Consider the following 15,078-nt stretch of genomic DNA (forward strand, 5'->3'; position numbering starts at 1 on the left):
CATTTCAAAATGGCCTCAGGGTGTAACATTTAAATGAATCCCTCGCCTAGAGGTCCGCTGCTTCCTTAACTAAGGTAGTGACATGTGTGAACTTTTATATAAAAGGAGAGGAAATAAATTCTAAAAAGAAGGAAGATATTCGAACAAGCGTACTCTAATCTTGATAACTCACAGCAGCCCTGAAAGAATCACTACACCTCGCCTGTCAGAGACATGACAACGTTCAAGAGAAGAGGGAAACCCGTAGAGAGCTTCATACCTTTGAACACTCGATGTGAGCATATATGGAGAGAAGTCCTCCACATGTATGACATTCCACAACCGTCAACTCCCAAGTTATATGACGTGCGACTTGAGCCTAGCTGATGGTGCAAGTCTACAATGTGAAAGGGCACCATACAGAGGATTGTTATCAATTCAAGAAGGAGATGAAATGTCTAATCTGAAAAGATCGCCTACAAAAATATATCAAGGGTGACTCCGTGCAAAGGCCAGATGAATCCAGCTCTTAGGAGCGAGATGCTTCTAGAAATACCAGGTTCAAAAAGGACACATACGCGAGTAGGGGCGAGGATTGTACGCCACATCTATAATATATTTTATTTTAAATCTTTTTCTTTTATTGTTTTAATCACCGATGTATATATATATATTGAAATTAATCTTTACAATATATAATATATTTACTTAATAGTTATGTCATTATTATTAGAGGAACTAAAATCCAATATCTATGTATTGTAAATATCAATTTCAATATAAATTGATTTTACAAGGACTAAAAAGTAAAATAAAAAATAATTTAGAAGACCAAAATCAAATAAAAATAATTTAGTGACTTCAAAAAAAATATATTTTTTCAAAAATAAAATACATATTTAAACCATTAAAATATAAATTTAACCCTTGAAAATTCGATTCCCCAATAAGAAATCTCTTAAACAGGAAACTAATATGAATTTTATGAAGGATCTTAATGCATAGGAATTCAAGGTATATCTACACACTACCTCATAAAGGAGTCAAATAAATGCTAATTAGTAAAAAAAATATTCATTCAAGCCATGATTGTGAACGAGTTGTTCCCCAAGTAACTTGCTTTTCTTATGCACACAATAATGAATTTATATGTATCATGAAAAAGAATTAATAACCAGCAAGTTTGCCAGTTGCATTGCCTATTACAAAGAATGAATAATAAATAAAATTACTCCAAATGGAAGAGACTTATACACTTACAAGGACTATCTAGACTACACACAAAAATTCAAATTTCAAAATCTCATTCACTAAATTACAGATCAATGTTAAAAGCAAACTCTTCAAATTCAACACTTTATCATAGGGAAAATATCATGAATTTCACTAAACAAATTGGACTTAGTTTTATTGTAACGAAATTAACATGAAACTCACCTATTAATAAAATGTAACTTGAAGGGAAAAAATGTGTTGCTAAAACAATCACTTAGACAGAATCAAGCAACACACTTTCCTCATCAATGACACATTCTTGCTCGGTTGATTTTTGAGATAACTCCATTGCTCTTCTAGTTTGTTGTCCCCAATCAGTTTGAACCAAAGTATACACCATCATACAAACACATGAAATTTGTGCTGCCAACATCCCATACCACAAACCTACCAATTCAAATTTGTACACAAATGTAGCAAAAATTGACACCGGTAACCCAATTAAATAAAACGCGCACAAATTAATCCTAGCACCAACGTAAGGACGCGCGGTTCCAGCTAAAATCCCACATGACACCGTTTGCGACCAATTGCTAATTTCACATAACCCTAAAATCGGAAGTATTTTTCTTATCATATCAATAATTTGCACCTCGTCTGTAAATAATCTTCCCCAAGTTTTCCTCACTAAAATCAATCCAACAAAAGCCAATGTTCCAAGTAAAACCGCTATCAAAATTCCAATTATGGCGGTTCCTTTTGCACGCGAGGCTTGTCCTGACCCTAATGAATGACCTATTCTCGTTGTCAAAGACGCACTAAGTGAAAACGGGAACACATAAAGAAAACCAAGTGTTTGAATAAGTATTCCCATTGTCGAAACCGAAGTTTGAGGATTACTTAACAAACCACAAAGAAAAAGCATTATCTCATACCACCACCATTCTAAACAAACAGTGAGACAACTAGGAATTGCAAGACTAAGCAATGGTTTCCATCCATGACAAATAGAGTCAAATATCGTAACACCTTGCCATGGCTTAAGTGGTTTATTTGAAAAAACAATATAAACCAACATTCCTAATGTCATGTTTATCGAGTTCATTCCGGTGGCTAATGCAATACCTTTTACACCTAGTTTCAAATAAGTAGCTAGGAAATAATTGATTGGTAGGTGTAATAGTGCTGCAATTGATGCAGCCATGGTAATTGGTGGTGTTAAGCCTTGAGTTCTTAAAAATGTTCTCAATGGATTGAGAAATGCTTGAGCAAATAATTCAGGAATTGAGTATAACATGTAAATTTGTGCAACTTTTGTGACACTAGGGTCTTGACCTAATAATTGAAGTAGTGGTTCCATGTTAAGCCATAAAAGTGAAATTGGGATTGTAACAAGTAGGAGGAGACATAATGTTCTCAAAAGTGTTTGGTTTAGAACTGACCATCTTTTGGCTCCATATGCTTGACAACAAATTGGATCCATTCCCATTGTTAGACCTTTGAGAATTGAAGTTGCGGTGATGTTGGCGAAGCCGAGGGCTAGGCAACCCCCGGCTAGCTCTGCTCTTCCTTGACGACCAAGGAATAGCATTGATATTGCCGATCGAGAATACATCATTAGGCTTGTCATTGTTATCGGACCTGCAATCTTTGCGAGTGATTTCAACTCTTCTTTTACCTGCATGTATGCAAAACTGCATTGTTCTGAATATGTTTCAACAAAAACTTATTTATATAAATCATTTATAATGATTTTCTAGGCGTAACAGATGATAAGTTTCCTCTCCAAGAGTTGATTGAAATGATAATACTACAAAACTATGTTAATACTATTTTAGTTTCATGATCATTTATACCTCTCTAAAATTTTTAAATACATTTTCTTTTAGGATTTTGACAGTTATAGTAAAGATGTCTTTTATGGTTAATAAAAAATATGAACAGTAAATGATACACACAGTTTTCTAAAAATGACATCAATAAAATAAATATGTATTTTATGTGGAATATGTAGAATTATTTGAATTTTTTTACCTAAATAACTCACATTTCTAAATTTATTTTAAAATAATCCAGGTTTTTAAAAACTCATAAATTAGGCTGAATGCATCTTTTGATCATTAACTTAATTTAATATTTCATTTTAATCCCTTAATTAAAAAACGTTACATTGTAGTTCTTTAAAACTGTTCTGTTAGCCTATTTAATCGTTTTTGTTAAATTTTTAGAAAAAAATATTAATTACTGCCTGCCTACGTGACCATTCTAATGGACTTTTAATATTTGATGTGATTTTTTTGACTTTTTTTTCTTTTTCTTTTTTAATACCAAACACTGCAATTTCAAAAATAAAAATATCTTCTCCTCCCTTCCCAAAACCCTAGCAGCCACCATCTTCTTTCTCTTTCACCTCATCCATAAACTTTTCACATCCTCCCCTTCCTTCATCTTTCTTTGTTTCCTTTTTAACATCTTCCTTTATCTTTCTTTGTTTTTTTTTTTTTTACAGAAACAGCAAAATGAAGGATTTGTTGTGTGTTTGATTTTTAGATCTGATTCCAGATCTGATTTACTATATATTTGGTTTTAGATTTGGTTTTAGTATCTTAAGTCACTCATCACTCTTTCATTTATCAAATATACTTTCTTTTTGCAGTTCCTCTTGTCATTATTTCATGACATAAACAAAACAAAGACCATAGAGAAAGACTGCAACACATGCATTATGTGCGTTTCTCATCTATCGTTGGTGGATCTTGATGTTTCTTATATTTTGTTATGTTCCTTGCTGGTGTATACTACAGGTCTCCCTATGAGTCTTGATGAACATTATATATGTTGGTATCTAAGGATATTTACTACTATAATTGTGTTTTCTAATTGATTTCATACTCTCTAGCATCAATAAATGTACTACTTCTTTCACAGCTTACTTCATAGAATTTTTTAACCAGGATGAGTTTGTTGTGACATGATTAAATTGAGTAAAAAACCTGTCAATTTTTGTTTAATGCACTATTTCAACTAGATAGACTCAAATATGTTAATGATGAAGTACTATTTGTGAGTTCAAAGTTAAAGATGCTAAAATATCCTATATATAATTTGCGGGGATTTTTAATCCACAAAACAAAAATCAAAGTTTAAATAAAATATCAATTTTTTAAAATAAATTCCCTGACTCAGTGTGTCATTTTTCTAGTTGTCATGTCACGTTGACAAAAATTAACGTTTTTTTTTCAGAAAAATTAATGGAAGGGACTAATAATACTAACGCAGCCGTTTTTAAGGGACCAAAGTGTATATTTTTTAAGTTTAAAGACTAAAGCGAAATATTAAATTAAGTTAAGGGACTTGACGACTAATTACACCTATAAATTATATTGAAAATGTGGATACTTGAAAATTTATTTAATTAATGTATATTTTTTAATAAGAAATTCCAACAAATCAAAATGATAAGAAATAAGTAAGAAAAAATTAAAAAAATGAGAGACTGTAATTCTACAAATACATGAATATTTCCGTCATTAAAGTTTTAAGATATGGTTTGTTTGAGTGTGATAACTAACAATTTTGTCTTTTAAAAAAATGGGTTTTATTATATTGAAATGTATTAATGTTGTATATAAATCATCATTATTTTTTATTTTTGAATAATGTGAAACTATTTGAGTCAATCATATTAATTGCCCTTAATCGAAGCTAAGGATTCTAAGGTGCGTGCATGTGAGTCTGAACTCTCATTTTATTCTTCTTTATAAATTGTGATTTGTCTGATTAATAAGTGTGATCGTTTTATTTATAATTTATAATGTGATTTGTTGAATTTATAAATTTTTTAATTTTTAGACAATGTATAACTGTTTTCCCCAACCATAACAGCAATTAAGGTAGTAATCTACGTGTAACCCTAAATTTATTGAAAAAAGAGGAATTTGAAACATCATATAATAATAAGTTATTTATAAGACAAGAAAATAAAATATTCACAAGTCATAGGTAACACCTTGAATCATAAGAAATGGTTTATTATATGATGATGAAAGTTAACACACGCACGCGTAGAATATTAAAATTATAATAGTTAATATCATATAATTGTATATAAGAATATTAATAATATGGAATAGTACAATGCTGACTCGGCCAACACAACAATGAAGCTGAAAACTGAAATCATATTCATGGGCATATGTCTGCCATTTGTGATATTTGGTTTTATCGAGGCATCTTCTAAGGTTATAAATTTTTCTTATTTAATATTGACTTTGTTATTTATTCTTAACAAAAAATATATATTTTAAGATTTAAAAATAACTGATATATTTAAAAAATTTAAAAATTTATATTTTTAAAAAATTTATATTTTAAATAACTTATCAAAATATTAAATATTTTTCTTTAAAAAGGCAATAATAATTTTTTTAAAAAACTTTTATCAATTAAATATATTAATGAGATACTCCTTTGATTCCATAATAAATTATTCAATTGATTATTTCACACTATTAATAAAATAGAATAAATAAAAAAGAGAATAGTATTTCTACTAAAGTGTCCCTTAACAAATATTGAAAATAATTAAAGTAATATTAATTAGAGATTAAAATTAAAAAATATTATTAATTTTGTGGTGCAGTATTTAAATATTTATTCGTTAAATTTTTAATTCTTATTTTATTTTATATGTTTTAAATCTATTATAAATCATATAATTGATAAATTTCATCATATTATATTAATTTTTAATATATTATATTTTATGTCAAATTTTTTATTTTAACATATATTTAAAATATTAATATTAGTTAAAAATATAATCTATAAATTTAAATATTTAAAAACCTATTCACAAAAAAACTCATATTAAATTGAATCAATTCAAAACTTCCCTCCTTTTAAATATTTGGTATAGATATTTTGTCGTAGAAAAAATGTAATCAAGTTCGAACTAAGTTAGAAATATTTAACTTATCAATATCGGCATTAAAAACAGTAGTACCTTTTTTTGGTACAAATTAAAAGTAGTTTATTAGCACATTTGACCACATATTTAATTGGAACGGGATTTCGATCTTTTTGTTATATGCTTAGTTATTAAAGTTGTTTTATCATTTTTGTATTAATATAAATTATATTTTAATAAGGGAATATTGTTGATTAGAAAATATATAAAAACAATAAATTTCACATGAATAACATTTTATCAATAAAATCGAAAAATAAAATGTTGCAACAACTTTTCAAGTCTAACTTAACAATGTCACATTATCAAATTTCAAACCATCAAATAAATATAAATTCATTTAACACTTTAAAATATCAATTTAACACTTTAAAATAAATTCATTTAACACTTTAATATAAGTTCACTTAACACTTTAATATAAATTCATATAAATATCAAATTTCGAACCATCAAATAAATATAAATTCATTTAAAATAATTAGACAAAAATACATTAAACATATATTTTTAAGAGATTTTAAAAATATTTTAAATATTCATCTTTTAAAAATATTGAGTGGAATCGATACGTATTAGTTCAACTAAATGAATATACATCGTTGATTTACGATTTAGTTTTTGACAATGATATCTCTCTTATTATATTTTTTTATAATATATGAATTTAAATAAAATTTGTTATTTTAAATATATATATATATATATATATATATATATATATATATATATATATATATATATATATATATATTAATGATTGTTATAAATTAAAATCTTTAAAATTTTTAAACTAATAATAAAAGATTTTTGTTTTTTTTGGAAAATACACTGAACTTTTACGAGATATATTTAAAATTTTCTTTAATTTTAAAATATGCTCTAACTTTCTTACAATTAATATACATATAAAATATTTTAATGACAAACAAATAAAATATAGATAATTGATTTATATATTAATTTTTTTTGTTGTCACAAAATTAGAGGAAATTCAATAAACTTCAAAACTGAAATCGGTATCGATGTTATTTTAATAAATCTGTGTATTACACCCTTGTTTTTTTTATAGAGTTAAGGAAACATGAAAGAAACATGGTTAAATTCATAACTAAAACAAACACTAGAGATAGGAAAAGGAGTTACCAACCTCTGATATTGAAATGGTAGGAAGAAGAGCATTGAGATGATGATGCAAACTTTGAAGAAAACTTGTGCCACAGTTACAATCTCTTTCAACTTCTATATTTCGCATTCTCTCTTCATGGTAATTCTCAACCTTTGATATCACAACCTCACCATTTATATTTCCTCGAGATTCAACACCATTGCACATGCTTCTCCCAAACCTTTTGCAAAATAAGATAGCAAAAATGAATTAACTTTATAAAGTACAATACAACACACTAATTGCATTCATGGATAATATATATTGCATGTCAACATTATAAAAACCACTTTAGGAAGCAAAAAAACAACGGCAAAAACATTGATCCTCCCCATCTCGGGAAAAAGAGAAAAGGCAAAAAGAACTATTAGAATGTCTTAAAAGTGATGAAATGTAAAGTAAATTAAACAAATTATCAACTTGGTTTTGAAATGATTGAATGCTTAAACTATCGAGTTTTCATGTAGCCAAAGAAATCCCATAAAGAAAAGCTTAGCTTTAAATAATAATAGTAATAACCTATGTTTTTTTTAATAAATAAATATTTTAGTGATGAAAGTACAAAAAGTACTCAAACTTATCAACAAATAGAGTACAATAATTTAGATGGACTGTAACCAACAAATATATTTTTTCTCAAACTAAGTTTTAGTTTGCATACCGCATTATGTGATGCAGTCGCAGTTACAATAGTGTTCGTAATCGCATCGCACCATTATTATAATGTGAAAATAAATTATGATAAAAACGAGTAACAATGTAATGATTTCTTTAGCTTTCCTGTTATTTATACTATAAATTTAAAGGATGTTTTCTTTGGTATTGTTTGAAAAGATACATTCTAGAATAGTAATATTGAGTACAATAGAGTTTTGAGTTTTGAATTACAAGTTTTATACCGAACGTTGAAAATTACAATTTAACATACACAAAACCATGTTAATAAATAAAATTTATCTATTATTATTTGATCAAGTGGAAGAATAGCTAAATTCAAGTGATGCAATTTAAGCTAAACACTATATTGAATACCTGATGTACTTATTAAAAAAATATATATAAAGAGAGAATTCCTAATTGTGTAGAATTGTCTAAGAGTTTAGAATTTTTGAGTGTGGCGAGAGCTCTCCCACGAATGGTGATTGAGATCTCATTTGTGTATTTATGAGAGAACTTGGTGACCCACTTAGCTCTAAGTCTGAGATATTTATAGAGACTCATTGACCAGGAAACCTGACAATGAGGGGAGGATAATTTTTCTATTGATTGACCTCTTTAGTAAGTTTTTGGGGGGAACATGTCACCCCCACATTCAATTAAACAGATAGATAATAAATCTAGTTTTGGTTGCCCAAGACCAATTTGGATGAGCTATTGCATATCTTGGGCAACATGCGGTGCAACTTGTTTGCTTGCCCGATGCTAGTGTATTTGCTTGTCCTGCTTCCTTGTAGACCATCTTCTCTTAGGCCTAATAAGATTATTCCATTATACAAATCCTTAAGCACAAGATGATGGAGAGGGAGAAGTGATTTAAATTCAATGTTCTACGTTTTTCAGACATCTATAACACAGGTTGCTTGGGGACGATGTTTGATTTAAATGCCTGGGGTGATTTATTTTGGAAAGAGAGTCATATAGTTAAGTCCCTCAGGCGCGAAGCTTAGATAGGTTGTGTCCCTCTTTACAACTCATAAGTCTTTTCTTTCGTACAATATATGTTTTTTTTCCTTATTTGAAGTTTTCTTGCAACATCTCTTTTCATGGTCTCTTTAATGATAATATTCTCGTATTAGAAGGTATATTTATTGATCTCTTGTTGTTCCTTGATTTTGAGAAGATGCCTTGTGTGGCTTAGCCTCGAGAGGCGGTGATAGTTTGTGGGCGAGTCCCTCATACTTTTCTCGAGGCGAGTCCCTCAAGAATTGGAGGATTTAATGATTTAGGTACATACTTTTGTTCGATGTTTATGCTACATTGACACTAAGTAAAAAATAATCAAAATTTCTTTTTATTTTGAAAAACGATAGTTGAGATTTATTAAAAGTTTAATTATATTTTTCTTATAATGTATTTTATTAAATGTAATAATAATATATTTATGTGTGTAAATCGGTATGATATTTTTAAAAAATAAAAAAGTCAATAATAAAATATCAAATTATTGTTTTTTTTTCATATGTCACGATTCGAACCCAAGATCTTTTATAGAGAGTATTAATATGTTTTGACCTTTTGAAAATTAAAGATGGATTTTTAGAGATGGCACGTGGAAAAATAAATGATGTGCCACAAAAGAAGTTGAAGTGTCGCAAGATAGTTTGATGCATTGAATTCAATAAATATAAATAGATATCTCATATTCATTTATGTGAGCACGAGTATGCATTTTATTGTCATACTCTATCATGAGGCTTAAAGATACTACTCGCTTATAGATAGGAGGGGAAATCTTGTCTAGGTCACTTTTTTCCCTCAACATGATTTATAGAGTATCCTTCAACCATCTTTATGATCATCTTGTTACATAAAAACTTTGAAAGACAATAAATTACTCGAATCCACATTTAGGGTCTATACTGCTTTTAGGGTGAAGGATAACATACACCACTATTATATGAGAATAGCTCATGACACTTACATAACACACTATACAGTATTCTCATGGTGAATTAATCTAGTATGACAATTACTCTTAATATGTATTCTTATGTGAAGAATTGATATCTCATACCCATGACATGTGAGATACACTCATCAATCTACTTGTATAATAGTCTTTTTGTATCATTATTGTTCTATTTGACAGTAAACTTTCACTACAAATATTTTTAGAATAATGTCCATATGTTTAATGAGGTCTCACGATTAAGTCATACTTAATATACCATTAAACAAACTAATTATTCTAAAGACTTTCATATGTAAATAAAAATATTAAAATGAATACAAAGTCATGATACCAAAGAGAACAAACCCAATATTTATTCTCTATTAGTGCTTACTCCAATACCTCTTCTCTTAAATCATGATGCAGATAGCCTTGTGTTGATACATGTATATTCTCATATTCTCTATGACAAGTTACCATAACTTATCTTGAAAATTACTCCATCACATGTCTCTTTAATGTGAGAGAGTGGCATTCCCAACCTTTGCATGAATACGTAGATTGTTTCAATGAAGCCACTATTAAACTTGTAAATTAGAACTAATAGATATTCCTAGGAGCTTTTCATATTGGGTTATAGATCGAACACTTCAACGAGTATTTTACCCTGAAATATGTTGATTCAATGGAAGAGATAATGGAGAAAGAGAAATATTACTTCAAGGATGGGAAGAGTAATGTAGATAAAGGGGTTAGAAATGACAAAGGAAGAGGCAACGATGTGTAAGAATCCTCTAATCAGAGAAAGAACATTTACTCTCAACTGATCAGAGATATAGGAAATTTCAAACCACCGCCGAAAATGCACGTGGAGAACTAGACGCCATTACTAAGAGGTGAATACAAATAACGAGATAAATTTAACATGCAAGAGCCATTTATGAATCCGAGTCCCAATATAAGAGGTTATCAGAAACGAGTCCAACATATAGTGTACACCCTCCGGTTATTATTATAAGTGAATTTGAATTCTTTTTTTATATATTTGATTGTCAATGTATCTAGTCCATAGTCCATATATAACTCAATTGCCATAACCAGCCAGCTGAACTCCAACCCTATCTATATCCTTTGTGTCTGCATGGAGAATTGCTATGAACATGAACTAACATGAATTTAAGATTTTTAGAAATTAAATATAATATTTTATTTTTGTTGATGTTATTAAAATGACGGGCCACATTTATAATTATAGCATTGTTTAATTCGAGATGGTTTTAGAAAAAAATAAAAAAATAAAAATAAAAAGATTAAAAATTCAACATGTCAACAATAAGCATAAAAAATATGGAGAGTTATTTAATAAGAAAAAATAAAAGAATATTCTTATTAATGGAGAATATCTATTTTTATAAAGAGTTTTTTTCAAAGTCATCTAAAATAGCAGAAAATCAACTAAGTATTAATATTTTGAACTGTTTTAATTTTGGTCAAATAGCTTAATAACTATAATTCATTAAGTAATTATATTTGGACTCCCAACCTTCATATAATTTTTCCCCACACTTATCAATTGAATTGATTTAACTAAATATTTAAGTGATTTAAGCATTGCTGTCATGATTATTGGGAAATCTAGTTGCAATTTAAAGCAAATTTTATACATGCATTATTCATTTATATGAGTATTACAACTATTGTTGACTCAGGATCTGAGACCACAGAATCTTTTCACTAGTTTAATCACCAGATGCTAATAAGTCTCCTTATCTGTACTTTCACCAATGAATGCTTCTTAGCCGTACTTAACTTTTGCATGCGTGTATAGTTAAGAATAATATACCATTCTCATATGTTAGATTTTTGTTGGGACCAGAAATTAAATTGGAAAGCAACTCCCTTGTAGCATGATACCAAGGAGCAATTTCAACCCAATTGACAGCACAAGACTTTCTCATACTCTATTCATACTTTTAAAATGAGTTTTCCATGTATGCATCATTTATTTCAATGTTTTTAACTTTATTTGGTATTAAAGAGATTGAAAATGGCATGTTTTTCTTATGGGAGACGGTGGATTGGATGATCAATATCTTAGACATTGTTACCTCTTGTCTTTAATATAAAAAAAATTATTTTTTAGATTTATTGAAAAAATTAAAGTATTTGAATTGTAATTCAATGGAGGGAAATTTAGGCTATTGAGAGGAGGATGGGTATTGAGTAATTGTTTTGGAGGAGAGTATTATTTGTATGGGAATAACAGTTTAGGCCATATTTGCATTTCTAGATAGTGAGACTTCCTCTGGAAGTTGTTCTGAATTTAAATTAGAAATGGGTATAAATCAAATGGAATGGTGTTCTGGTGCAATGGAGTAAGCTTCTAATACGACGGGATTGGGGTAGACCTACAATATTAATACTTCCTCGCCCAACTTACTAAATGAGTGAGAAAATAGTATGAGTGTTTGAATGAGAGAATACATGAAATAATGTGTGTTGGACTTTATATAGTGCAGGTGGTTAACACTATCTCAATGATATGTGGCACCTCACGCGGATTGTCGTCCGATTAGATCTAATGGTGGAGAAAACGCTAGAGGATGAAATCACGTGTCCTCATCTAGAGTGAGGCCCCATATGTTATGTGCGTCTTTCCGTGTGATACTTGTTGTTGGATCTTACTGCTTGAGTTTGGCAAACAAACCAGAGCAGAAGTGAAGATAAATGGCACATTTCGTCATATTCTAATTTTGTCACATCCTTTATATTTGTTGTTTTAATTTATCTTGCATTGCATCCATTATATTCTAGAATCTATGTCACTTGGAGGATCATATGTCTAGTCTAATCAATTTCATTCCATCTACATTGTCTTTTGCACATTTTTGTCATTTTCAAAGACAGTTAGGACAAGCTCATCATTTCTAGCATATTCATGTGTCACCATGCATTTGCATTTTAAGGTCATTATTGGTTCATTCTATGCCAATTTCTCTATGTCCCTTTGTGTTTTTCTATAATCATTCTTTCTTACATTGTTTAATTGGTCATGTTGATTATTACATCATTTCATATTTTACACTCATATAACATCTTACAACATATTTTCATTGCATTTTCCAAAAGTAAGTTAGTTGAGGTCATAAAATTTAAAAGTAAAGTTTGAAATAAGAAAACCAATAGAATTTGAAAAGAAAATAAATACAAGTTTCATTTTACATTTTTCCAACATGACCATCTCATTTTTAATATTATGTAAAAAAGCAATGATACTATTTAAAACAAAATGAAGAAAAAAAAAACAAATGTTTTTTATTTAATTGTCTATTCATTATTAGATCTTTCTGGATACTGATATCTTTCTGGATTTTGGTGGTGTTTTAGGTATTCATTATGATTTCGACATTCCTTCTCTGTGTCAGAAAAATGATTTTTGTCTTTGAAACCCTTTTAGGTTTGTTCTAAAGCTTCTTGTTGCCACTACACTAATAGGTACGTGGTTATTTTGTAGTTGTCAATGTCGTTAGCTCGAACTATTACACTTTGAAGAGTTGGTATTGTTGATTTTGTTGTAATAGGAAGATGATGGTATGTGGCTCGGATTTTGTGTTAGTGATTGGTTTATTTGTCAGCCTTTGAACTTTAGTTGAGATGCTTAAACAATCACTCTTCATTTTTTTTTTCAACTTGATTTTGCAAATGAAGCTACGATAAATAGATAGTTAGCGTCAATCCCTAATAACACTGTAATAAATAAATAAATAAATTCAACTAATACAGTAACGTCACCGATCATCGATGCAAATGTTAAAGACTTATTTTAAAATAAAAATTAATTGAATAAATCCCGAGCATCCGCTTGTAATGACGCAACTCCAACGCTAATAGTATCGGACTCGTTGCCGATGCTAATACTTTGAAGCTAACTCTTGTACCTCGGTTGCGCTCGTATTATGTGTTAGTTTGTTATGACTAATTAAGTCTAAGTCCATTTATGTTGTTTTGTCCTATGTATTGCTCGTTTAGGTTGATTACACTTTTATTGTTTGGATTAAAGTTGGTTTGTTTAAAAAAATATTGTGTTGGATTTTTGTTAATTATTTTAATTCAAAAAACATGCGTCTTATACTTTTTAGTTAATAAGATATAAAAAATATTCAAGTTGAATAAAACATAAACTAAATATAAACAATAATAAAAAATGATAGCTTTACTTTTTCTCTATCAAAATAAATAAAAATATAAGAATATTGAATGGTGAAAAAATGTATGGAAATATTATTTACGAAATTATTTGTAATTTTGATACATTTATTCTTACAAAACAACATGATTCATATAGGAAAAAATCACATTTTAAAGTTGTAAGTTATTACAAGTTTTTGATTAATTCAAATTGAATATATTTTTTATTTATTTATTTTTATTTTCAAAACTAAAAATCAAAACCTCTTAAACCTATTTTAGTTTTCAAAACTCATAATAAATAGATAACATTTTGAAAAATTAGACAAACAAACAATTTTTATTATTTTTCAATTTTAAAAATTAAAAAATAACTAAAATAGGACACGCGCAATGTGCGGGTGGAAAAGAAGATAGTGCGGATGATAAATAGAAATTGTTGAAATAAAATAAAAACTTATTTATGGTAAATATTTATTATAAAAACTCTATAATATAGATAATAAAATTAGCATAACAAAAAAAATAGTCAAATTTTAATTGAAAAGTAATACATTTATGAATAATAAAAATGCAAGGCGAGACATCAATTAAATGTTAAAACACGAAAGAATTCTTCAAAATTAGAATCAATTTTTATGATTTTTGGTTATTTTTTTCTTAGATAAGACTTTGTTGTTCCTTTATTTTATTTTAATGGATTTTCGAGTCTTTAATTTGTGTATGAGAAGTGACTCGTCGTCAGAGAATAATATCTAAAGTTTATTGTTGCTACTATTATTTTTTGAATTCCCTTTGATATGTGTTTCCTCTTTCACGTTCTTCTTCTTCTTCTTGTCGGTAATCTTCTTTAATTTTAATCATTTGGAATGATATGGACTCTTATATGTAATAAGTATATTGTTAGTATTCATAAAGTTAGTATTATATTTATCTTATTGTAGTACA

General features: G+C 28.3%; 1 protein-coding gene across 1 annotated transcript; it reads right to left on the reverse strand.

Moving 5' to 3' along the window:
* Positions 1-1,468: 1,468 nt before the first annotated feature.
* On the reverse strand, positions 1,469-7,535 carry LOC127107403 (protein DETOXIFICATION 53). The gene is made up of 2 exons (XM_051044679.1): positions 7,314-7,535; positions 1,469-2,872 (listed from the first exon to the last, which is right to left on the reverse strand). The coding sequence occupies exons 1-2, from the start codon at positions 7,497-7,499 to the stop codon at positions 1,469-1,471; spliced, it is 1,590 nt and encodes a 529-aa protein (XP_050900636.1). The 5' UTR covers positions 7,500-7,535.
* Positions 7,536-15,078: the final 7,543 nt, after the last annotated feature.

The sequence above is a fragment of the Lathyrus oleraceus genome, chromosome 7 (assembly GCF_024323335.1).
Source record: "Lathyrus oleraceus cultivar Zhongwan6 chromosome 7, CAAS_Psat_ZW6_1.0, whole genome shotgun sequence".
In the NCBI taxonomy this organism is placed as follows: Eukaryota; Viridiplantae; Streptophyta; class Magnoliopsida; order Fabales; family Fabaceae; genus Lathyrus; species Lathyrus oleraceus.